Source organism: Schistocerca gregaria, chromosome 1 (genome assembly GCF_023897955.1).
Source record: "Schistocerca gregaria isolate iqSchGreg1 chromosome 1, iqSchGreg1.2, whole genome shotgun sequence".
NCBI lineage: Eukaryota > Metazoa > Arthropoda > Insecta > Orthoptera > Acrididae > Schistocerca > Schistocerca gregaria.
This window is the reverse complement of record NC_064920.1, coordinates 302,294,203-302,320,553: the sequence shown is the minus strand read 5'-3', so window position 1 is coordinate 302,320,553 and position 26,351 is coordinate 302,294,203. Positions and strand designations below refer to the sequence as shown.

At 36.8% G+C, this 26,351-nt stretch overlaps 1 protein-coding gene across 5 annotated transcripts in view; it reads right to left on the bottom strand.

Moving 5' to 3' along the window:
- The window catches only part of LOC126342225 (involucrin-like), a 257,264-nt gene that overhangs the window by 178,522 nt on the left and 52,391 nt on the right, over positions 1-26,351 (bottom strand). For 4 of the 5 annotated variants that reach the window (XM_050001838.1, XM_050001839.1, XM_050001840.1 and 1 more), the window contains exon 2: positions 18,731-18,915. In XM_050001838.1, coding sequence (XP_049857795.1) covers positions 18,731-18,915 — 185 coding nt within the window. Of the gene's footprint in view, positions 1-9,531; positions 9,577-18,730; positions 18,916-26,351 lie in introns of all 5 variants that reach the window. The other variant, XM_050001836.1, reaches the window with a different exon arrangement.

The following is a 26,351-nucleotide window of genomic DNA, read 5'->3' as shown; positions in this document are numbered from 1 at the left end:
GATCTGGCTCCTCTTTTGATCTATGTATATTTATTAACATATTTGTTTCAAAAGAGGGTATTGGTTATATTCATGGCATCCATTAAAAAGGGTGACTGAAATGTTACAATTAATCAGGGCATTTTGTCACTAATATTTTTCAAAATGTTCCTCACCTATATAAGACACTCTTCAAATTGTTTCTTTTGAAGTTATTATCAACTGATATAATATCACAGTATGAAATGACATCTTTTCAGCATATAAGCACACTGTGCTTTTCAATTATGGCAGTACACTGCCACATGTAACCATGATCTTCCTCATGCCTGGATGTTGAGCTTCCAGTAAGATGAAAGCAATTTCTAAGATATTTGCATACTTCAGGCCTTTGGTCACTGTCTCTAATGACTGTAGAATGGGGACATCTCCTCAAATGTCCCTTCTCTTTTTATTACTAAATACACATTTGGGTACAAATATGATCTGTTGCTATTCATGTTTATCACCTTACTTTTATATGCTTTCATGAGCTAGTCACCAAATCTGTATTTGTTGGGATGGGATGCTCACCAGAAGTATTTACAGTAAAAATTGGTAGGGTCTGTTGATGCCCCATGAACAGTCAGGAAAATATGAATCCTCACATATCGAATCCTGCCTGCATATACTGTTTGTAGTCTCTTTCATATCATATCCAGATGAATAAACTATGATTCCATCATCAAGAGATCTATGTTTAGGCAGGGATACAAATATTTCCTTCCAACAGTGAAATTTTGCAGTTTAAAAGGAAAAAAGTATGAAAATACATAAGATTTTTGTTGAGGCCACTTTATTATTTTGTGCTACAAATTTTTCATGCTAAACATTTATGACAATATTTCTTCAGAACAATGAAGCACTTCAACACCTTGGCATGGCCGAGTCAGTGAATTTCACAATGATATGGGTAAATCTCAATTAATTAATGATATTGTTAAGAAATGTCTTGAACTGCAAATGATTCAATCCTTTCACTTGTATAGCTTCAGTAATTTTCAAAACTAGGTTTATTGCAGTTTACAAACACAAATTTCGATGATGACTCATGCAATATATAGGAATGATTTACAAGTCAAAACCCTATATTTTTTATATGCTCTACTAAATGAATGATTTGACCAGTACTCTATGTTATCAAAATGGTTAATAATTCCGAGGGTGGACTTTTAATTCACTGTCCAAGTAATATTTGTGCTGAGTCTTTCAAGTACAGCAACACAGTCAAGGACAAAGAAAATGTATCACCATCTTTTACAATAATTGTTAGTTGCAGCTGAGTATCAGCCGTAAAATCTCCAGTTTGACCATTAAAATTGTTCAAGAAAGGGGTCTGACTGCAGTTACAGAACCAGTGTGGACACAATTCTTTGGCCAGTGTTAAAATACAGTTGTTAATTAAGTTGCCTTCAGAAAATGGTTTCAATTCAACAGCTATGAGAAGTACTAAAATTAATTTATTTATTTATGTATTTATTGTCCTCTGAATCCAGTAAGAGTCTCTTACTGGATAGTCTTATAACACAACCAACTAGCAGTGCCACAATAAAAATGATAGATCATAATCTTTATTGTTGCTATTTTAAAATAATGAGAATGAAACATATCACAAGTTTGCTTTAAAAATGGTAGTTGTCTAATACTAAAACAAAGAATAATACTCATTCTGCATGTTCATTATAATATCAAAAACTGGAGTTATAATCTCCTTGCTACAGCTGCATTTCATGTGGGGTTTAAGTTACTGGAACATAAATGAGATGCTCTAAATAACTGACAAACACACAACTTTTAATTTTTATTGACGTTTACTGAAATAACATTGTATTGTCTTGCATAAAACTGAACACCTCTGTGCTGTCATGAACTGGTCTGATAGTACGGCAATCAAAACTAGTACAGTTATTGTTGATATTACAATTTTTATGAAGTTACAATTACTGAAATTAGCTACAAGTCAATTAGGAGTCACCATAGCATACAGAACAAAGTTCTGAAACAGGTTGGTTTACAAGTGAATACAAAGTACGATATGCTAGTTTCAATTTTACAATATTAATACGATTAACGTAATTCAGTTATAAAATCTTAATTAAACATATAGCTTGTTCCTTTAAATTCTCTGCTCAATACAGGATTAGATATTTTCTGTAGTGTGCATGTTTCTGTATCAATTTGTGTGTAGTCTGCCAATACAATAATGTTTTTAGCTAACAACAGATACAAATTTTGTGTAAATGACTAATAATAGTAGTGTCTGCATTCAAGCATAACATACTGATCAGTGTAAACAAATAAATAAAATGATTGACTAGTGACAGTACTCACAAACTTTGTGCACTCCATATGTGAATGGAATGGGGGAAAATCCTAACAATTAGTAGTTGATAGCAGTAGTTGAAGTTCTCAGTATTTTTTGAGTTTCTGTAAAATTTTGCCAATCCACAAGACTGGTGGAATTTTACAGAAATTCAAAATCTAGTACAAACTTCCAGGATAGGTGCTATTACTAGTTTCCACAACGAAACACTGTCTTTAAATCTGGCAGACAACCAAAAGAAGGTCTGGTCATGTATAAAGCACACCAGCACCAAGATACAATCAATATCTTCCCTGTATCATAATAATGGTTATGTCACTGATGACAGTACCACTAAAGCAGTTACTAAACAGTTTTTCAAAACTTGTTCACCAAAGAGGACAAAGTCAATATCCCAGAATTCAAATCTCTAACAACTGCCAAGACAAGTAACTTAGAAGTAGATATCCTTGGTGTGGTGAAGCAGCTTAAATCCCCTAAAAAAAGGCAATGCTTATGGTTCCAGTAACATACCAGTCAGTTTCCTTACAAGAGTATGCAGATAAATAGCTCCATATCTAACAATGATGTACAACTACTCACTCATCGAAAGACTGGAAATGTGCACAGGTCGCACCAATAACCAAGAAAGGAAATAGGAGTAATTCGCTATATTACAGACCCATAACACTAATGTCTGTTTGCAGTAGGATTTTGGAACTTATTTTGTGTTCAAACAAAATGAATTACCTTGGGAAATCTACTAACAGTCAGTATGGATTCAGGAAAAATTATTCCTATGAAACAACTAACTCTCTACTCGCTCAAAATAATGAGTGCTATCAACTGGAGTTGTCAAATTGATTTCGCATCTTTAGAGAAGGTTTTTGACACTGTTCCTCACAACTGTCTTCTAATCAAATTGTGTGCTTATGAATTATCATCACAGTTGTGCAACTGGATTTGTGAGTTCTTGTCACACAGGTCACAGTTCATAGTAATTGACGGAAAGTCGTCAAGTAAAACAGAAGTAATATCTGGTGCTGCTCAAGGAAGTGTTATTGGCCTGCTGCTGTTCCTGGTCTACATAAACATAGGAGACAATATGAGACCTCCGAGATGGTTTGCAGATGATACTGTCATTTACTGACTTGTAAAGTCGTCAGATGATAAAAACCAACTGCAAAATGATTTAGCCGATATATCTGTATGGTGCAAAAGTGGCAACTGACTGTAAATAATGAAAAATGTGAAATTATCCATGAGTTCTAAAAGAAAGTCACTAAAATTTTGGTTACGTGATATATCATCCAATTCTAAAGACTGTAAATTGAACTAAAAATTGAGAGATTCAATTACAAACAACTTCAATTAGAATGATCACGTAGACAATGTTGAGGGTAAAGCAAACCAAACTCTGCAATTTATTGGTATAACACTTAAGAAATGGATCACATAGACTAAAGAGACTGCATACACCACACTTGTCCGCCCTCGTCTGGAGTGTTGCTGCGCGGTGTGGGATCCGCATCAGGTGGGACTGACAGAGAACATCAAAAACGTTCAAAGAAGGGCAGCTCGTTTTGTATTACTTTCAAACAGGGAAGAGAGAGTGCAGCAGACTTGAGGCATGGATTAGAGTGGCAGTCGTCAAAACAAAATCGTTTTTCGTTGCGGCAGAATCTTCTCATGAAATTTCAATCACCAAGTTTCTCCTCAGATTGAGAAAATATTTTACTGGCAGCCATTTCCATAAGGAGGAATGATCATGATATTAAGATAACAAAAATCAATGCTCGCACAGAAAGATTTAAGTGCCCTTTTCCCCCGCACGCTGCTAGGGAGTGGAACCATTGAGAAATAGCTTGCAGATGGTTCAGTGAACCCTCTGCCACACACTTATGTGAATTGTAGAGTAGTCACGTAGATGTAGAGAAGTCATGTAGATGTCGATGTAGACAATGGAAATACCCTATGCCATACCCTTCCCATTGGTTTGCAAAGTGTAGATGTAGAACAAAATATGGCTCAAGTGGCATACTTTATGCAGTATCAAATATTTCAAAATGGGCTTCTCAGTCTGTTCCATTACAACCTGCATCATGTAAATAATGGGAAGTCTTTAATCAAAGTATACCAGTAATACAAGCTCATCAAGTTTAAATTTGTGACTGCTGTTGAATCAAACATCAATTAATTTGATGCTATTTCCATATTACAAAAATTCTCTCTTTTTAAAATAAGTGAGAACTGTATCTGTTGAACAGTTGACTTTTCTGTCAATTACTACTCCCTTGCATTAAACAGGGATGTATTTTTCATGCTCTGCCATGTGATTTATGACATAATGCTTCGGTTAATTGAATTGCTTGATATGATTTAATATTTTATAGCTCCTTAAACATTTCACATAACCTCCACATTCATAAATCAGAAATAAGAAAGACACCCCCCCCCCCCAAAGTAGCATTAAAAATAGTTGACACTGATGGTCTCTCGTTACAGCGATTTGCTTGTAGAAACTGGAGTCGTCTGGTGAGAGGACATACCTTTTCCTGTTGCTCTAGTCTGTCACTTTGTATATCTCGTGCTACTAGGCACTCCTGATCAGTTCGCAAAAGAGCACTGGTTTTGGTGAAAAAACATTTATATTGCTAGATGTGGAATAACACCCTCTCCTCTATTTGGGAAAAGTTTTGCTAAGCTAGTGTGAGAATCTTTTGAGGTGAAGGCAGTCGCGTGTTCTGTGTTGTCCGGTTTTGGGTGATGGGCTGCCTCTGTTGTCATAATGGGAAGCTGCTGTTGCTGTTAATATTAATAGTTTCCCCAGTGAAGAAATTCCTAGTTTGCCAGGAATAAGTGATTTCTTAACTTCACTGTAAATCAGAATGGCTTGATTTCCACACTAGTAAGTGACGCTGTATTTACCACAATGTTGGGGATCCTAATGTTGGAGATCCAGATTAATCATGATTCCTTGCACCTCAGGGCTGACACTAAAATGGATTTGTAAATTCCTAATTTAACTTTGTCACTGTTGAACAGGTACATAAATACTACATTGTAACAACAGGGAATTGTCATTCTATGACACACTTACTAACAGCCACATGGGTCTGGCCTAGCTGCAACAGTAAATTGAGGTGAGGTGACCTTGTTTTGTTTTATACTAAACTATGTACATAGAGATAATGGTGTTTACACCTTTGATATTGGTGGAAACCAGGTTCAGTATTCTGTCAATGCTGAAGTCACTGAAGGTGGAGCACAAGCTTGAATTGGGGAATGAAATTGGCCACATCATTTTCAGATGGACCATTCCAGAATTTGACTACAATAATTTATAAAAATTATAGACAACCTTAATGCAAGCAGTACTACATCAGTACACGTCTTAAGTTATTTTTCTTCTTCTTGTGCAGACTAAGAAAGCATCATTATCTCGAAATGAAGTGTATTATTTTTTAAGTACTTACAGGTGTCTAAGAGAAAAGGACAATATGGAAATCCTGAGTGAAACTGAGTTGCTTCTTTTCATATGGATTTTTGATGACAAGGTGATATGTTGACTTATGCCAAGATGAATTAAATGTTTTGATCAGCTAATGGTATAATTTCAATATATGCTATTGCACTACATCCGGCAAAATCTGTACCGTTTCCTTTTGAGCATTCTTGTCAGAACAAATCTGAATATTACACCTTCAATTAATCCAAGTCAGTGTAAGACTACTTGCATTCTAGTTTTGTGTACCTAAATGTGAATATTTGTCAGGCACATTGGATGCCTGTACCTGAAAGGACTGCAAGGGCTGTTTACAACGTTGAGGAAACTGCAAACTTACATGACCTTCCTAGACAGCTTCCTAAAAACTGAAAAACTTTATGAATAACAACATTGTAAAAATACCTCAGGAGGAGGAAGATTTCTGGATTTATCCAGGTTAAGATAAAGCCATATTGTGAATGGTCACTTGAAATCTGCAAAATGTTGCCTGATATTTTGTATCTATGAATCTCAATTATTGTATGCCTTGTGAAACAGGGTAAGTGTAGCACGGCCAATATGTTCAGTAGTGCAGTATCTGATCCTGGTTCTATTGGAACAGCAGGTGTCAGATCCACTCTTGCTGTCACACTACTTATTTTTGGCTCACCAATTATCCTTGTAGCAGCTGGTATTGATGGTAGACGATGATCTCTTACTGCTTTACAAACTTCCTGACGTTAGGTCCATTCACTACCACAGGATACACACATAAAAAATCAATATCCTCACTGGCAAAAACAGTTGTTTTCAAATATAACACAATTTATCACAGTTTTATTCACTCATCCAAAACCTTTCCAGACTGTAGGATACATGATTGGTTTGCAATTACAGTAGAGCGTCGATTATCCGAAGTAATTGGGGGACATGGGTGTTCAGAAAACTGGTTTGCTCGAATAATCGAACTGTACATGTTTATTTGCCAAAAAAAATTACTGTACAGTAAATTTATTCTCCCTGTATTGTAAGCTCACAAATGTGTTTTAACCAGCCCATGCTCACTTTTAAGTTTGAAGGCCCTCCAAGTTTTTCGTTGAACTGCATTGCCTTCTCACACGGAATGGGACCTGAGATAAGTTCTCCTTCCGATCTCATTTGTGTAAACCACTTGTAAAAAGCATAATCTAGATCTGTGTTAGTGGCAAGCTTCATAGTTTTATGGCTTGTTGATCCATCAGTAGAATCAGGCACAGCTATAAAATTTGCTATGCTCGTCTCTTGTCTTTTGTTTTTTTTTATGTCTGTAATTGTCGACTTCCCCACCTTGTACTCATTGGATAAAGTGGTTGCAGATTCATCTTCTTCTAACATTTTAATAATCTCGTACTTGTCCATCATAGAAACGGCAACACGTTTACGTTTAAGCATTTTGTATCGTCAAGTTCACTTCTTCACACAGCAGCACACAAGTGGTCATAGCAGAGAACAGGGGATGCGCAATCCTTCAAACTGCGCGGAGCAGCACGCCTCAACTCTAAGCTGGCGCAGCTGTTGCTGTGAACAGCTTTGATACTGCCGCTACTTTTACTGCCAGTGCCAAGCTGACAGAAGTGTGCTGATTGTTGGAACACAGCGACTGGCGGCTTGGCTGGTCAGCAGTACCTCGTGAAGGCCCCATTAGAAGCAATGTTCCGCCAGCGGTGGCCCTGTGGGAAACTTGGTTTGGAAGTGAGGGGGATGATGGACAGTAGGGTGGGAGAGTAACAGGTGCAAGCGAGTACACAGTTCAGTTAAGCGGTCGTTCGGTTGACCGACGTTCTGATAATTGACACTCTACTGTATTGTGTATGAGTGTGTGGAAAAACACACACACACACACACACACACACACACACACACCTCATTATTGCTGTGCAATCAGAGAATAAAAAATTTGTGACTGACAATACAATATTAGTAATTATAATCCTTCGTATCATGTTCACAGTTTTTGTTTATGTATTTTAAGTTCATGATAACATATTTATAAGTTACCAATACATGTATACAAGTGAGGTGGGAGAGCTGACGACTTTTGACAAGAGAGGCTTGCAAGAATCTGATGGCTGAGTATGTTGCATTATTCTTACGGTCCTTTTCTGAGTTACGAATATGATAACTATGTGGTGTATTACCTCAGAACATAACTCTTTACCGAACGATGCTTTATAAGGAAAAGAATTAGCATTGCTAGCACTTAGTATGGATCACTACTATTTAGCATGTAAATGTATCACTAGCACTTCACATGTAACAGAGAAAAGTAACAACAATATGAAGAAAAGCTACTCACTACATACGGGAGGCACTGAATCGCAGATGGGCATAATGAAAAAAGACTGCTTAACATTTAAGCTTAATGATAAAAAAAGTCATCCTTCCTAAACAGAAAACACACAGATATGCAACTACACACACATGGCTACTATCTCTGGGCACTGTAAAGTTCACAGCACCAGCTCGTTGGTGTGCAAGAAACAGACAATATCAATGAAAGTACAAAGAGTATGAGTGAGCTCTTTGTGCGGTTGTAATGAGAGATATTATGTATAAATAACAACATGGAACATGTATAAATAACAACATGGAACTTCTCAACTTTTATTTGGATTGATCACAAATTGTAATTCCGATTACCCAGTTTCAGTATAAAAAAATTTACTCTCATTAATATACAATACATACAGAATATAGAAAAAATAAAATCAAACAAACACAAAAAATCTTAAATACATCAGCTGGTGCATCCCAACCAATAAATACACTTGCTATGCCATTATACCTCCCGTACAAGCCTCTACACTATCATTAGAAGTTGGCATCACCCATCAACTACAGGATGCAACATCGAGCACAATTACATGTTGGAGTTCACAGCTTTAATAATTTTATGCTTGCTGCTAGAAAAGTAAAAGACTGAATGAAGGTGAAGAAAGGAATCAACATCTATACAAATGAAACATAAGAGCATCAACGAAAGTGGACAACAAACAAGGTACTCTAAAGGACCGACATGACACATCTGTCTGACATACAAAACACCACACAGTTAAAGGTGATAAGCAACATAAACATATAGTTGACAGTGACACATCATCAACAGAGAATGGCAACGGGATATAAGAGCAGGCCTGACGAACCTGGCCATAAAGGTCCCAAGTAATATATACAGGATGTATTAGCATTATTCCATTTATTTTAAGGAACTGTCATAAAAACTTTATTGTAAACAACTCTGGATGCTGTTACAGACAAAAGAAGAGCATCTGCATTTTTCTTCTTGTTTTCTATCCACACAACACTTGCATGGCGAGCACTGTCCATGTTTCTCTCCACTTTGGAGTTGCACTGAAGTGATGAGGACATAGAGGAGGAACTCTGTTGCGCCAACTCCTGTTTTTCTGTACTACGCATGTTCCCAGTTCAAGAAGTAGTTCTCTTCATTTGCAGTGGATATCTTTCTTCCAGCCAAATTATACAAGCACTGAAGGCAATAATATCCAAAACATTATAAAAAATAGCCATAGGCCATCATCTTCTCATACATCTTGTATCATAGGTCCTGACTGACTTGTCCACTATGTCTACATCTGATCTGTTAAGTCTAGAATCGTAATATGTTTTTGCTGCATCACTTTCACCAATTTCTTCTTTTAAATACATAGAACAGCAGTGTCCCTACCTTATCCAGTTCTGGGTGGAGACTACTGCAGCTGATTCCTGGAATCTGAAGAAACATGTAGCTGTTATCATAAATTCTGAGAGTAATTTATGACAATTTTTTTTATTGTTCCAAGCATAGTCATCTGTTTTGTTCTCTCACCATTTTCTGTACACTTGCAGGTTTGCAGCACTATAATCAATGCTGTCACATGCAACCCATATCTTGATATACTTTTTGGGTTTTGAATGGATGTACTGGTGAAAAAGACACCTGCCTCTAAAAGATACCAGTTGTTCATCAACTGTAATATTCTCATTACTTCATGTACATCATGTAATGCTCATACCCACTGTTCAAATATATCCCCTATGTGAGCTAATTTATCAGGGCTACAATTTTGTTACTGCTACCGAATACAGCGCCTCCTGTAAAGCTGTTCCCAGCCACAGAACTATTGAAAATGGGTCAGATATGCGCTTTGTTCCATAAAAAACACTAAGTACTCTTTATAACCTTTGTACACTTCTGCAAGTACAAGCAGCACACCAAAGAACATAAATTCTTCTATATTGAGATCTATCCATTTCATCCAAAAACAAATGTTACCTTCTTTGTTCACCCTCTACAAAACATTCTGGAAAATGCTTGGCTTCATAAATAATACATTGCTGACTGCATAGTATTTACATTCCTTATACCAAGCTGCATTGGACTTATAACTGTCTTCAGTATGTTTCTTGCTGGCTGCCTTCCCTGCATCTACCAAGATTTTATTTGCATTTTTTTCCCATTTCTGGAGCTGAAAACAACAGGATGGAATGTTACAGTATTATGAAAAGGATAGATGCTATTCACCATATGGCTGAGATGCTGAGTTGCAGACAGGAGAAACATAAAGACTGCAAGCAGTCAGTGACAATGGTGTGTGTGTGTGTGAGGGGGGGGGGGGGGGGGTGTTAGCACAAGCTTTTGTAGTCTACTTCCAAAGCAGCCCTGCTGACTGAAAGCTCACTTTCTGACAGTCTTTTATTATTATTATTATTATTATTATTATTATTATCATCTTTTCTTTCTCAGACCTTAGGTCTGGTTAAAAATGGAAAGTGACGCGGACCTTGATCAAGTGTGACTTCCTTTAGGAACTTCCGGGTAATTGAACATGTGTCAATAATTACATATTTCTGTAGTTGTATATATAAGTTTGGATGTAGCTGTATTGAGTTGATGTACTGGTGGATATTGCATGGTATGACTCCTGTAGTGGATAGTATAATTGGTATAATGTCAACTTTATCCTGATGCCACATGTCCTTGACTTCCTCAGCCAGTTGGATGTATTTTCAATTTTTTCTCCTGTTTTCTTCTGTATATTTGTTGTATTGGGTATGGATATTTCGATTAGTTGTGTTCATTTCTTCTTTTTATTGGTGGGTATAATGTCACGTTTGGTATGTGGTGTTGTTTTATCTGTTATAATGGTTCTGTTCCAGTATAATTTATATTTATTATTCTCCAGTACATTTTGTGGTGCATACTTGTATGTGGGAACATGTTGTTTTATAAGTTTATGTTGTATGGCAAGTTGTTGATGTATTATTTTTGCTGCATTGTCATGTCTTCTGAAGTATTCTGTATTTGCTAGTATTGTACACCAGTTTGTGATATGATCTACTATTTCTATTTGTTGTTTGCAAAGTCTGCATTTATCTGTTGTGGTAGTGGGGTCTTTAATAATATGCTTGCTGTAATATCTGGTGTTTATTGTTTGATCCCGTATTGCAATCATGAATCCTTCCGTCTCACTGTACATATTGCCTTTTCTTAGCCATGTGTTGGATGCGTCTTGATCGATGTGTGGCTGTGTTAGATGATATGGGTGCTTGCCATGTAGAGTTTTCTTTTTCCAATTTACTTTCTTCGTATCTGTTGATGTTATGTGATCTAAAGGGTTGTAGAAGTGGTTATGAAATTGCAGTGGTGTAGCTGATGTATTTACATGAGTGATTGCTTTGTGTATTTTGCTAGTTTCTGATCATTCTATAAAGAATTTTCTTAAATTGTCTACCTGTCCATAATGTATGTTTTTTATGTCGATAAATCCCCTTCCACCTTCCTTTCTGCTTAACGTGAATCTTTCTGTTGCTGAATGTATGTGATGTATTCTATATTTGTGGCATTGTGATTGTGTAAGTGTATTGAGTGCTTCTAGGTCTGTGTTACTCCATTTCACTACTCCAAATGAGTAGGTCAATATTGGTATAGCATAAGTATTTATAGCTTTTGTCTTGTTTCTTGCTGTCAATTCTGTTTTCAGTGTTTTTGTTAGTCTTTGTCTATATTTTTCTTTTAGTTCCTTCTTTAATATTTGTATTATCTATTCCTATTTTTTGTTTGTATCCTAGATATTTATAGGCATCTGTTTTTTCCATCGCTTCTATGCAGTCGCTGTGGTTATCCAATATGTAATCTTCCTGTTAAGTGTGTTTTCCCTTGACTCTGCTATTTTTCTTACATTTGTCTGTTCCAAAAGCCATATTTATATCAATGCTGAATACTTCTGTTATCTTTAGTAATTGGTTGAGTTGTTTATTTGTTGCTGCCAGTAGTTTTAGATCATGCATGTATAGCAAATGTGTGATTGTGTGTGGGTATGTTCCAGTAATATTGTATCCATAATTTGTATTATTTAGCATGTTGGATAGTGGGTTCAGAGCAAGGCAGAACCAGAAAGGACTTAATGAGTCTCCTTGGTATATTCTACGCTTAATCTGTATTGGCTGTGATGTGATATTATTTGAATTTGTTTGGATATTAAGTGTGGTTTACCAATTTTTCATTACTATGTTTAGCAACTGTATCAATTTAGGATCTACTTTGTATATTTCCAATATTTGTAGTAACCATGTGTGGGGTACACTATCAAAAGCTTTTCGGTAATCAATGTATGCGTAGTGTAGTGACCTTTGTTTAGTTTTAGCTTGATATGTCACCTCTGCATCTATTATCAGTTGCTCTTTACATCCTCGTGCTCCTTTGCAACAGCCTTTTTGTTCTTCATTTATAATTTTGTTCTGTGTTGTATGTGTCATTAATTTCTGTGTAATGACTGAAGTTAACATTTTGTATATTGTTGGTAGGCATGTTATGGGGCGATATTTAGCTGGGTTTGCTGTGTCTGCTTGATCTTTAGGTTTCAGATAAGTTATTCCATGTGTAAGTATCAGGGAATGTGTATGGGTCTGCAATGTAACTGTTAAATAATTTAATTAGATGTGAATGTGTTGAGGTGAACTTCTTTAGCCAGAAATTTGTATTTTATCTCTTCCAGGGGCTTTCCAATTGTGAGTAGAATTAATTGCTTTGGTGACTTCATGTTGCAAAATTATCAATTCAGGCTTTTGTGGTATCATCTTGTATGTATCTGTTTCTGCTTGTATCCACCGTGCATGCCTGTTATGTTGTACCGGGTTTGACCATATGTTGCTCCAGAAGTGTGCCATGTCTGTTATGTTTGGTGGATTGTCTATTTTAATGTGTGTCTTATCTATTGTCTGGTAAAATTTCTTTTGGTTTGTGTTGAATGGTTTTGTTTCATTCTATTTTCCCTTTTTTTTGTATCTTCTAAGTCGTTTGGCCAATGCTTGTAGTTTAACTCTTCCACAGTTGTGTTTTCATTTATTTTGTTGTGTATGATTGTGTTGTTAGTTTTTATTGTTGTTTCGACTTGTGGGTTATTTGGCGGTCTATGCAAGAATGGTCTAATGTCTGTATTTGTGTCTTTGTAATCTATATATGCCAGCTGAAATTTTTCTTCTATATCTAACATGTGTGTTACTTCGAGTTCTATTTGTGCTTGTCCTGGTGGACAAGCACTGTTTAATTGATGCGTGTTGTTCTTTGTTTGTTTGCTCTGGGATGTTTGAGTCCATTGCTGTAATTTCTTCTTCTTCTGATTGCACATTATTTTGTTGCAGTATTTGTTGTACTTGTTTGATGTTTTCTAATTCTGACTGGGGTATACTGTTATTTTGGATTATTGCACGGATCTGATCAGCTAGTCGTCATTCTGTTAAAAATTTTATTTCTGGGTATATTATTATTATTATTATTATTATTATTATTATTATTATTATTATTATTGTTATTATAACTATAGACATTGTAATCAAATGGTAGATGAAGTATACTTACTGGAAAACATTCTAATTTGATATATCAACTTCAGGAACAATAGTTTCCAAATCTCCAAAATCATCACAAGAATCTTCAGTTGATTCATCATTTTCGGAAATAATTATATCAGATTTTCAGTCGTCACCAGATGATATTTCACTTAATTCCTCTTCTTCATTCAAAATTGTGTTTTAGGGCGATTCAAACGTTTTCTACTTGTAATGTAATTCTATGAGACACTGAGGCAAATCACTTACAACTGAGGCAATGCAAAACAACAGCTGAGGTAAGAAATCCCAACAGCAAAAAATGTCATTTTCATTTTTACGAGTGTACTGTGGTACTTAGTGCAAAAACAGTGAATAAATATCAATGTGTTGTAAACACAACAACTGAACAATTAATGGAAATAATAGACTCAAAGGGAGACAATCAAATATTTTGAAAATAAGTTTTAAAAACAAGGAAGGTATGTATTTCAAATGAGCTTACATGGTCATATTGACCCTAGTGGTACTAGGAATCCTGGTGGCTGCAAGTGAACCTGTTGCCACATGCTGCAATACCAACAGATTGTTTTGATTTATTTTGCATCTTGTGTTTTGTTTAACTATGGTTGCACTCCCTTAAATGTCTAATGTGGAAATCATCTCTGGCTACAAAATTCGTCACACCTACCATGGTGCCATCTGTGTAGTGTGGTGTCCTCTGAAACTGCATGTTCCATTGTGTAGTTTGAGATCTTTGTGTCCTGCTAGGACAGCAGACCAAATACATGAAAAGAACACAACTGAAAGATTACAAAGTCTGTAACACTGTCACATTACATAATGCAATAAAAGAAATTATGATCTGCTATTCATTCTTCCTAATATCAGGCACTGTATCTTACAAACTGCATCATATATTATGGCAGTCTCAAAACGACAATTTCCAATTCTACGTTGCCTTGTCTTTTCGGATAATTTTCTGGACAGTTCATTTATTTCACTTGTTTGCTCCCACACTGATTCGGATGAATCAGACTTTTTTACACAGCATTTCTGGACAACTTATTCCTGAGAAACTTGTGTTTTGGTATCTCAGCACACAAAGTTCATTTTATTACAATATAATTTAACGATGTTGTCCTATCCTAACTGTAGATCAAGGCAGACGTACTTTTTTTACTCTCCCTGGTTGTTCAATTCTCTTCCTCTGTCACGAGATGGAGACAATACCAGAAAGCAGTGCTTGTTCTACAGCTAATTGTTCCAAACGCTTTTGTGTAGCACATCAACATCTTACGGACAGCCAACATTACTAACGGCACAATTATCTGACTAGTGCTCAAATAATAAAAGCAGGAAGACAATCATTTTAACTTTTTTTATGTTAATCATTTATACGAGCTAAACACCTATCCTTTGTTCTCAGGGCAAACTGGTAGGGATAAACAGAAGTAAAGAGTTCTATTCCAGTGTTCTCCCCTATTTAATAGTCCACACAGTAATCAATGAGCAATATATATCAGCTTGTCACACAAAATATACAAATAATTTTTTGTCAGTGTTTCTCATGAAGAAACATTACAGAATCTCTGTAATAACTTCCATAACCATGTGCCTATGTGGATTGTCTTCTCAGTTTACTGCTTCCAGCCTTCAGTATAAGACTAAATAAATGTACTATGATGAATAAAGATCTCGAAATTAAACAGTTCGTGAATAACTACATCTTGAGTTATCTATATCTTGAGTTAGCAAAAATATCCCTCGCCAATCTAAAGCCCATTCAGATTACAGAAAAACTTACACTATTTACATTTTCACTGGAATTAGCCACTTTCATGTACAATGCCAGCTGGCCACCATAAAGCATAATAAATTGCTTCATACTGCACAATATTATCCATAAAATAAATACTTCATGCCCCTATTCGTACATGTTCACACCATGAGATGATCCACAGACTGGCGACCTGTATGTCTTTTCTGCACCTATTCGTACAGGTTCACACCATGAGTCGATCCACAGACTGGCTACCTATATGTCTTTTCTTCAAGTACCAAAAGCTCATTCCATTTGCTAGTTCACAGGGGATCCCTAGGCCACCTTTGACCTTGGGTCCAGCAGAGACAAGTAAGATTTGATACATCACAGCAGTATTGATAATGTACTTTTACTAGTCCCTTGTCAATATTTTTTTAGCTGATAATTGTAATTCTTAACAAAAACATTACAAACAGTGCCGTGTTTCCAATGCTGTTATGATGTGTACATTTGATCATTACAGGATTTTAACTGCTGTAAAAAATAAGGTTGTACCCATGAGACAGAATTTCAATGTAAACTAAAATTGAATCAATCTTTCAAGTGCAGGTAATGGTGCACTGGACTCAAACAAAATAATATGCAAAGAAAAGAATTTTACTTTTGTTATAAGGATGTATGGTTTTATGTATCATTAATTACTTACAAATATCATGAATCTTTATAAAAGTGCAGAATCACAAATTCAGACTCAGAAGCAGAAAATGTGACCTTCATGCCAGTTATTTTATTATGTATGCAGAGGTATAACATTTAAATAAATATAAATTCGTAAAATGTATTTCAACACACACACACACACACACACACACACACACACACACACACACACACACACACACACACCTGTGTGGCCACATTTTGATGCTCAATGTAGTAGAGTGTAGAGTGTAGTGTGTGTGTGTGTGTGTGTGTGTGTGTGTGTGTGTGTGTGTGTGTGTGTGTGTGTACGCGCGCTCTAGCTAAGGAAAAAGGATTTGTCCAAAAGCTAGTGAAGCTTAGTTTTCTTCATGTGCCTGTTGATAATTTAAGAGGTGTGTTATTCAATGTGTTGTTACCTTTATTCCAAAATTTGTTTTAGATTCTAACAGGACTTCAGAAATTAATTACCATAAAAATACAAATCAGTTTAAAATGTTAATTTTATGCATGTTCCGAATATAGTACACATACAATGACACTGTCTAATCTACAAATAATACTTTAGTACACATACAGTAACACTTTCTAATCTGCAAATAATTCTTTCCTTAGTAATCAAACATTCAAGGATTCATGCAGCAGTATTCAGTTCCATGAATGTGAAATGCCAAATATAGTTCCAGAAACATAATAGCAATATAAATATTCTCTGAAGTACAAAAAAAATAGCTCTTAATTATTTTTTTACTGATCAAAATGTAACTGGCCTCATTAATATATTTGGTTTCCAACTTTAAGTACTAATTCACCTACTCATTTGAGTGTCTCATTGCGTTTTGTACTATCATGAAGTGTGTCTTGGATTATCGTGAAGGAAAGCCTTCAGCAATGTGGAAAAAGTCTAGTTATAAATTAACCAGCAGAAGCTGTCACTGCTGGCAACTTTTGTAAAGCATACAAATAACAAATTATAAATACTGCTAATCTACTCACACAGATAATTACAGAAATCTTTAAACTAACATTACTAAGCTGAGGTTGTTAACTACTGCTTCAAACTAAGCACTTTTATACTGCTGTAGTCTTCACCATCAGCTGTATATACGAGGTCGGTTAAAAAATTTCTGGGATATTCGTAATTTCACGCCAATGGTGCATTGGAGCAAAATGTGGTTGGCATCTCTGCACATGCCTGTGTTTAATGTGTAACTTCCAGAAGTTTCATTGTCGTAGGTCTGTTAGTTATTGTTCAGTGCTGCATTGAGTAGAATGGTGTGTCCCACAGTTTGTGAATTTCAAGATGGCATAGTTAGAGTAGGGATGTGGCTGCATTAAATTTTGCATGAAACTCAAGAAATCCTTAACTTGAGAGAGACCAAATACTGCAGAAAGCCTATGGTGATGAGTGCATAAGCAATACTCGATGTAACGAATGTTTCACACAGTTTAAAATTGCCGAATGGAAGTTAAAGATCATCCTCATTCAGGATGCTCTTCAAAGTCTACCAATGACATTCGTGGCAGGAACTACAGCAAAATTGTGCATGGCAATCAAAGACAGACTGTCCGAGAGATTACAGAAGAATGTAACATCTCAATCGCATCATTTCATGAAATCCTGGCACAGCATCTTGGAACGCATCCGTGCTGCCACCAAGTTTGGTCCCATAGCTATAAGTCAAGACCATAATAACCTATGCCTCGCAATCTGTGAAGAGCTTATGTATTGCCAAATGAGGGTGAGATGCTCCTCAAGAGAATCATAACTGGTGGTGAGAATGGTGGTTCACAGTTATGATGTCGAAACCAAGGCACAAACTGTTAATCAATGGTACTATCGGGATGTGTTGCAATATCTGTGAGAAAATGTGAGAAAGAATGGCCTGAAGTGTGAAGAGAGAATTCATTGCTTTTTCATCAGGATAACACACCCACACATTCATCTCTATTGATGTGTGACTATTGCACAAAAAAAGATATCAGTGTGCTGCCTCATCCTCCGTACTCTCCAGACCTAGCCCATGCGAACTTTTTCTTTATTTCTGAAGTTGAAAGAAAGATGATTTGCAACAATAGACGAAATAAAAGAAAATTTTCATATGGCACTTCAAGCGCTGCAACAAGAGGCATACCACGATAGCTTCCGGAAGTGGAAACTGTCTTGGGAGCTGTGTATCAATTGTAGAGGAGATTATTTCAATGGAGACCATGCACAACAAGTAAAAGTTAAGCATAGAAAAATTTTGTGCACGTAGTTCCAGAATTTCTTAAAAATACCTAGTATACTCGGTAAGTTAGAAATACTAATGCTCATATTAACTGATATTTACATACCTGAGCCCATTAATTACAACAAATTGCAGAAAGAGTGGCTAATAAAACGAATGGCAACCTGTTACATACTTCTACATCAGAATGTAAAGCTCTATTCTGAACCCTAGATAGGGACACACATTCTACTTGAAAATTATCTTTATTTCGAATTAAGCTTTTACTATTCTTCAAAAGCAGCAATCATTCTCCATGATTTTACTGTAGTATTATAAAAATGAATCTAATTTGTTTAGGAAATTTGCTGTGTTATACTCACTGTATAATCTGAAACTTTCATATGGAGGTTGCAATATTTAATCTGCCACTTTTCTTTCTCATCCAGTAACTGTGCTACTTTGGCTCGCAGATTAGCATTTTCATCTGCCAGAGCTTTGTTTTTGCATGGCAACTGAGACAGCTGGAAACCTGTAGCTGACAGACTTGCTTTGCATAAAGATGAACCTGAAAATATATGAGTGTGGGTACTATGAATCATATTAGTTCGATAATAAGATTTGGTAATGTGACAACAGCAAACTAGTAAACTAAACTAATAAACTATAAAATACTGAATTCTCAATGTAATGATCTTCTTATATTGTGGCTCTGTGTGAATGTCCATGCAAAGGAGTACTTATCTACAGAAATACTCAAAACTCTAATGTTTATGAAGCTTTTTATTTCGAATTTTTTTAGAAGTTAAGAGAAATGCAATTATTTAAGCAGTAAAATTACAAAGAAAATAACAAAAAAATATTAATGTGTATAATTGTTGAATACTGGAAGAAACAAGGGTGTTGAAAAACACATCACGTTTCTCTAACACACTGCGAAACTAGTTTCAGTCTTAAATGATTTCCAAGGTTGTAGGCTTTCTAGTAAGATAAAAGGGTGTTCTGTGACTGGATGCACAAATACATTGGAAATCAAGAAACTTTTTACTGTAGTTAAAAAATGATCATTCCAAGTTAGTTCATCTAGGCCTGACACCCACTGCCCCAGATTATTCACAAATTTGTTTTTACTTTTTACTTTTGCCATTGAAATAGCCAGTGTAAAAATTCTTCCATTTCTTGGATGTAAATAAGTCATACAGGTTTTGAGGGGAAAACATGCTAAAGTTTGCAAAAAGCACACAAACCCCCAGGCCAAAGCTCTCCACTTGGATTGCATAACTTTAAGGGGGGGGGGGGGGGGGGGGGGGAATCAGAAATTGGCTAGCTTTTCACACCTTACCATCACATTTATCCAGGTTCTTGAAAAAAGATGTATCTTTACAGGAAAAAATATTTAATAATTCCGCTCCACTCCTGGTAATACAAAAAAATCAACTTATTATTTTGGACCAAACAATGACTTTGGTGAATATTCAAAACACTTTTAGATGGAGCAGTTATCAGGCCATTTTTGTTTATTTACTTATTTGAGACTCTACAGTGTGATTACAAACAATAGGTTTTGACAGACATGGGGTTTTCATTTATACGTGGAGTGTGAAATATGTAATGCTCCACATTTTTTCCCCCTAAAAGTAGGTTAGTTTTATTCAGGATTCTAATACACTATATCATTTCCCACTCTTTTGTCTACAAAATCATATTTTTCAACATAATCTCTGTTCAATAAGATGACCTTACACCATCTTACCGGGGCATTACGCCCACATGGTACCGCTCTACTGGTCGACATCAGAAATCAGAACCAACATCTTGCTACATCCATCACTGGGCCAAACAGATGGGGGAAGGTGCAAGGTCTGGGCTGTACGGAGGAAGAGGGAAAACAGTTCAAGGAAGTCTTGTGAGCTCCTCTCGGGTGTGTAGATATGCGTGAGACCTTGTGCCATCATGAAGTTCATTTGCATTTTTGTAGTGACGAACATATTGTAGTCATTTCTTCAATTTCTTGATGGTAGCACAAATACTTCACAGTTAATCATTGCACCATGAGGGATGTCTACCTCTGAATACCTGAACTGTGTCTGGAAACAAAAATGTTCAAATGTGTGTGAAATCTTCTGGGACTTAACTGCTAAGATCATCACTCCATAAACTTACACACTATTTAACCTAACTTACCCTAAGGATAAAAACACACACCCATGCCCGAGGGAGAACGTGAACCTCCGCCGGGACAAACTGCGCAGTCCATGACAGCAGCGCCTTAGACTGCTCGGCTAATCCCGCGCGGCAGCACTAGCAACAAAGACATTCAGTTGAGGAGCAACATGTTCGATTGTGATCTGTCCATCACCTCAAATGAATGTGTCTGAATGTTCCAACATTGCAGGAGTCACAGCTGTGTGCACCAGATGGCATCTGGAAGACCAGACAGATTTGCTCAACCTTGATGCAATGAGGACGGATGCCTTGCCCAAGAACTGATTATGATTTTGTTCAATGCCACGTCTCAGTAGACATTCTATAAGTGTTTATGAATATCTGTGATGTGGTTGTTTTCCACCAAAAGAAACTCAATGACTGCTCTAAGTTTGGAATGCACCTCCAATACAAATGTTGTTTTGAAGACTACGTATAGTGGCGCCACCTATGGGAGCTTCATGAAAGTATAGGGGTTGAAGTGGGAATATTCCACATGTCCCACAAAAGATTCTGCATTTTTTCAATTGAACTTGGCCGAGAAAATGAAAAACGTTGCATTACTTATTAAATGCCCATTTTACATTAAAGTATTTTTATCACTGTTCATAAGGTAATTTAAAAAAAACATTACATAAACTGATAAGCTTTAGTACATGTCTCATGTTTTGTTAAAACAATAAAGGTATAGAGCAAAAAAGTTATAATTTTAATTGAACTATTAACTAAATATTTAGGGGTATCAAATGCTCAAGATTAAGCTTTACCCCACTGTAACCAATTAGATTTTGGTAACTTCCACACAAAAGGAATTAAAATCACACAGAGTGTGACAGTGGTTGGCCGACCATAGAGACAAAAAAAAGGAAAAGCCAACCACTGAGAAACGCACTAAAAACCCAGTCTAAAACCGTAGGCCAAAGGCCAGACTCAACACAAAAAAAAAAAACACTTAGATTAAGTGGTAAAAGCCTCCTGCCCGAATAAAACGCAAAACTAAGCCTGCCAAGGCAGTGTTGGCTGTTAAAAGGGCAGGGAGCATACCAGGCAGTGCAAATGTCTGCCTGAGCACACTAAGACAACAAAATATGGGACACCGTCAAAGTCGTCCCGCAGCAACATAGAGGCGGACCCTCACAGTGCAGTAAATATCTGTGCATCAGCCGGGTGTGGCCAATGCGGAGCCGACAAAGGACAACTGAGCCCCTGCGAGTGGCTAGTATGGATGGAGCGTCCCAAAGCACGAAAACTTTGGGCATAAGACGGCTTGCCAATCAGTCTCCGGGAGGCCAATGAAAAAAAGTAGTTCAGCATCATCTTCATCACATACATAATCAATAAAGGCAAAGTACCACCTGTCATCATACACAGTTGCTACAAAGAGTGTTTTGTTGAGGATTGTGTGTGTGTGTGTGTGTGTGTGTGTGTGTGTGTGTGTGTGTGTGTGTGTGTGTGTGTGTGTGTCAATTATGGGCATTTTCACTGAATGCAAAAATCAAGAAAGGCTTTTCAGAACACGCTACTCTTCTAATTTCTAATGGATCACAAGAAAGTAGTTTGTAATTGTGAAAACTCCTAGTACCAGGTATTGTACAGGTGTCAAATTTTATCTAGAGGTTCTTGCATCGGCGAACTATATTAATTTTCTCTATGAAGTGGAAAAAACATTTGTCAATATTAGCCATGCAGACTGCAAACAAGAGATGCACTTGCTATTTGTACATCAGCCTCTAGTTGAAGACTGGCTTTTCTCAATACCAATTTTACAGTTCCCCCTCCAATTCATTACATACAGATTTACAATGGCTAGTAGCAAAAAAGGATCATTTCATTTCAACGGAAATTTCATGTTCGTTTTCACACAAGTTTTTACAGATTCTTCTGATTTTATATTGATGGGGAATCCATCAGAGAAAATAATGGGGTTTCTTGACTTGTGGGCAGTGTTCAGACACCCACTTAAGCATTTCTTTCTGATCAACATTTAAAGATCCTACACTATGATCCATATCATCAGTTACAAAGCACTTGTTTACTATTATAGACTTATTTTCCTCATTTATTACATAAACACAAACAACATGGATTTTACAGCTTGGTTGTTGTTCAGTAGTAACTCTGAATTTCATTCTGAGTTACAAAACTGTATTTCTCAGCTAAGACCACTAACAAAATTGCTTTTTCCAAGGTTAGATTCGTTTTTAAATTTTTCAGTGACTTTGCCTGACACATAAGGTCTAATGAGAGTGGTTTATTAACAGGTGTATACATGGACAAGGAAAAAAATTCCCAGATTTCCCGGTTAAAAATACACTTTCTCCCGGATGAAAACACTTTTTCCATGCTAAGTGACAGTATACTTTCCCTCGAAACTGTAAAACTTATCAATCCTTTGAATGGTTATGGTTTTATACACCAGCGTAGAATTTCCTGGCACTTAAGAAAACGAACCTGAAGGGAAAGAAACACTTTTGATGTGCAGCAACATGTATGCTGCATGTTTTTTTTTTAACACGAAAGTATAAATTCGAGTTTCACCAAACACCGGATGTTACTTTCTGAAGCATTGAGATCGAGTTTGCAATGCACTTTTGTAAGCTAGTCATAGCTCATGTCACGTGATCTCGCCAGCTGATGACGGGGGATATTCAGCGCATAGGATGTAGTCACCCAACAACAACATCACTGTTAAGTGGCATGAATGCACAAAGAGGAAAAGTTAATGGTTTAAATTAATATACATAGTGTTGCTACAAGAAAAGCAAAGGTTTCGCATATAATCTTGGTCTCCAAAATTAATAAGCTGCAGGTAAAGCTGTTGTTGTTGCCTTCAGTCCTGAGACTGGTTTGATGCAGCTCTCCATGCTACTCTGTCCTGGGCTAGCTTCTTCATCTCCCAGTACCTACTGCAACCTACATCCTTCTGAATCTGCTTAGTGTATTCATCTCTTGGTCTTCCTCTACGATTTTTACCCTCCACGCTGCCCTCCAATGCTAAATTTGTGATCCCTTGATGCATCAGGAAATGTCCTACCAACCAATCCCTTCTTCTAGTCAAGTTGTGCCACAAACTTCTCTCCTCCCCAACCCTATTCAATACCTCCTCGTTAGTTAGGTGATCAACCCATCTAATCTTCAGCATTCTTCTGTAGCACCACATTTCGAAAGATTCTATTCTCTTCCTGTCCAAACTAGTTATAGTTCATGTTTCACTTCCATACATGGCTACACTCCATACAAATACTTTCAGAAACGACTTCCTGATACATAAATCTATATTCGATGTTAACAAATTTCTCTACTTCAGAAACGCTTTCCTTGCCATTGCCAGTCTACATTTTATATCCTCTCTACATCGACCATCATCAGTTATTTTACTTCCTAAATAGCGAAACTCCTTTACTCCTTTAGTGTCTCATTTCCTAATCTAATTCCCTCAGCATCACCCAACTTAATTCGACTACATTCCATTAGCCTCGTTTTGCTTCTGTTGATGTTCATCTGATGTCCTCCTTTCAAGACACTGTCCATTCCGTTCAACTGCTCTTCCATGTCCTTTGCTGTCTCTGACAGAATTACAATGTCATCGGCGAACCTCACAGTTTTTACTACTTCTCCATGAATTTTAATACCTACTCCGAATTTTTCTTTTGTTTCCTTTACTGCTTGCTCAATATACAGATTGAATAACATCGGGGAGAGACTACAACCTGTCTCACTCCCTTCCCAACCACTGCTTCCCTTTCATGTCCCTCGACTCTTATGGCTGCCATCCGATTTCTGTAGAAATTGTAAATAGCCTTTCACTCCCTGTATTTTACCCCTGCCACCTTCAGAATTTGAAAGAGAGTATTCCAGTCAACATTGTCAAAAGCTTTCTCCAAGTCTACAAATGCTAGAAACGTAGGTTTGCGTTTTCTTAATCTTTCTTCTAAGATAAGTCGTAAGGTCAGTATTGCCTCACGGGTTCCAACATTTCTACGGAATCCAAACTGATCCTCCCCGAGGTCCGCATCTACCAGTTCTTCCATTCGTCTGTAAATAATTCACGTTAATATTTTGCAGCTGTGACTTATTATATTAAACTGATAGTTCGGTAATTTTCACTTCTGTCAGCACCTGCTTTCTTTGAGATTGGAATTATTATATTCTTCTTGAAATCTGAGGGTATTTCGCCTGTCTCATACATCTTGCTCACCAGCTGGTAGAGTTTTGTCATGACTGGCTCTCCCAAGGCCGTCAGTAGTTCTAATGGAATGTTGTCTACTCCCGGGGCCTTGTTACGACTCATGTCTTTCAGTGCTCTGTCAAACTCTTCACGCAGTATCGTATCTCCCATTTCATCTTCATCTACATCCTCTTCCATTTCCAGGTAAAGCTAAGTTTTCACATATAGAGTTTTTTTTAACGTGTTATACAAATGTGCTAGTAAAATTTTTAATAACGACATAAATGTGTGATCTTCTGGGCTTGAACTCCTTCTGAATGGCTCTTTATCAAAGAGTTCGATTTCTAAATGAGAGTCAAACGCTCTGTGGTTTAAAAATTCATCATACTACCTCGCACATAGTTCATCTTGCATAAAAGGAAATTTACTTTGAAAGTAACGCTTTTCAAACCACCATTCGCAATATTTCCTCAGGATCTCTTAGAAATAGGTTCGTTTCATCAGTTGCCAGTCAGCGCCTGATAACATGCGTCACCGCACTTGCTCAGCTACGACATAGGAAGCATGTATTTTTGTACGTGTAAAACATTAAAAGCTCTTACATTATGTCATAAAAGAAACAAGATATCAGAGGATACTCCAAGAGCATCGGATTTTCGTGTACCATACTAAAATATATAATTCGGCTTAAAGTGCACATACATACAAGTACACATTCATATGCCCAGATTCCCAATGAAGGAGGCCTCAACCTGATATTAAGCTCTTCAGTGTGATTTTTGGGACGTAAATATTCTTGGAGTACCAGTACTGTATTATCTAATGATTGGTTCTTGATTATGGCATAATGCCATATGTGCTAGAACACGGAAACGTGCACTTGAAATGCTGTGAACAGTTGAAACAAGCCAATCGTGTGGAATTAGGAGACGTGCACTTGAAATGCTGCGAACAGTTGAAACTAGCCAATCGTGTGGAATTAAACATTTCGTTTCACACAAATTGACTGTCTCAGCGGAAAAGATTAATAAAAGCCAAATTTCTTAGTAAACCGACAAAAATAGTTTCATTGTTCTACAAGGCGATTAATGCTTGACTGTTAGACGAGTAGAAATAAAATAAAATCTGAAACTTTTAGCCTTCTGTTGGCTGGTTGGTTGGTTGGTTGGTTAGTTGTTAGGTTTGTGGGGGGGTTTAAGGGCCCAGACTACAAAGGCCATCGGTCCCTTTTTCATGATAACCCACAAGGAATAAAAGCAAGCAACGGTGGTAACAAGGAAGAACACAGACCAAGAAAGACACAGACAAAGGCCAAAAAACAAGAAATTAAAAGCACACAGAGTTGTACAGTGGTTGGCCGACAATGGAAACAAATTAGGAAAAGCCAACCACCAAGAGACACACTAAAAATTCCAATCTAAAATCACAAGCCAAACGCCAGACCCAACACACGAAGGGGACAAACCCTAAGATTGGGCAATAAAGGCCCCCTGCTTGAATAAAACTCAAAACTAAGCCTGCCATGGCAGCATCATCCATTAAGAGAGCAAGGAGTTATCAGGCAGCGCAAACATCTGTCCGAGCGCAGTTAAAAGTGGACAGTCCAACAAAATATGGACCACTATCAACGC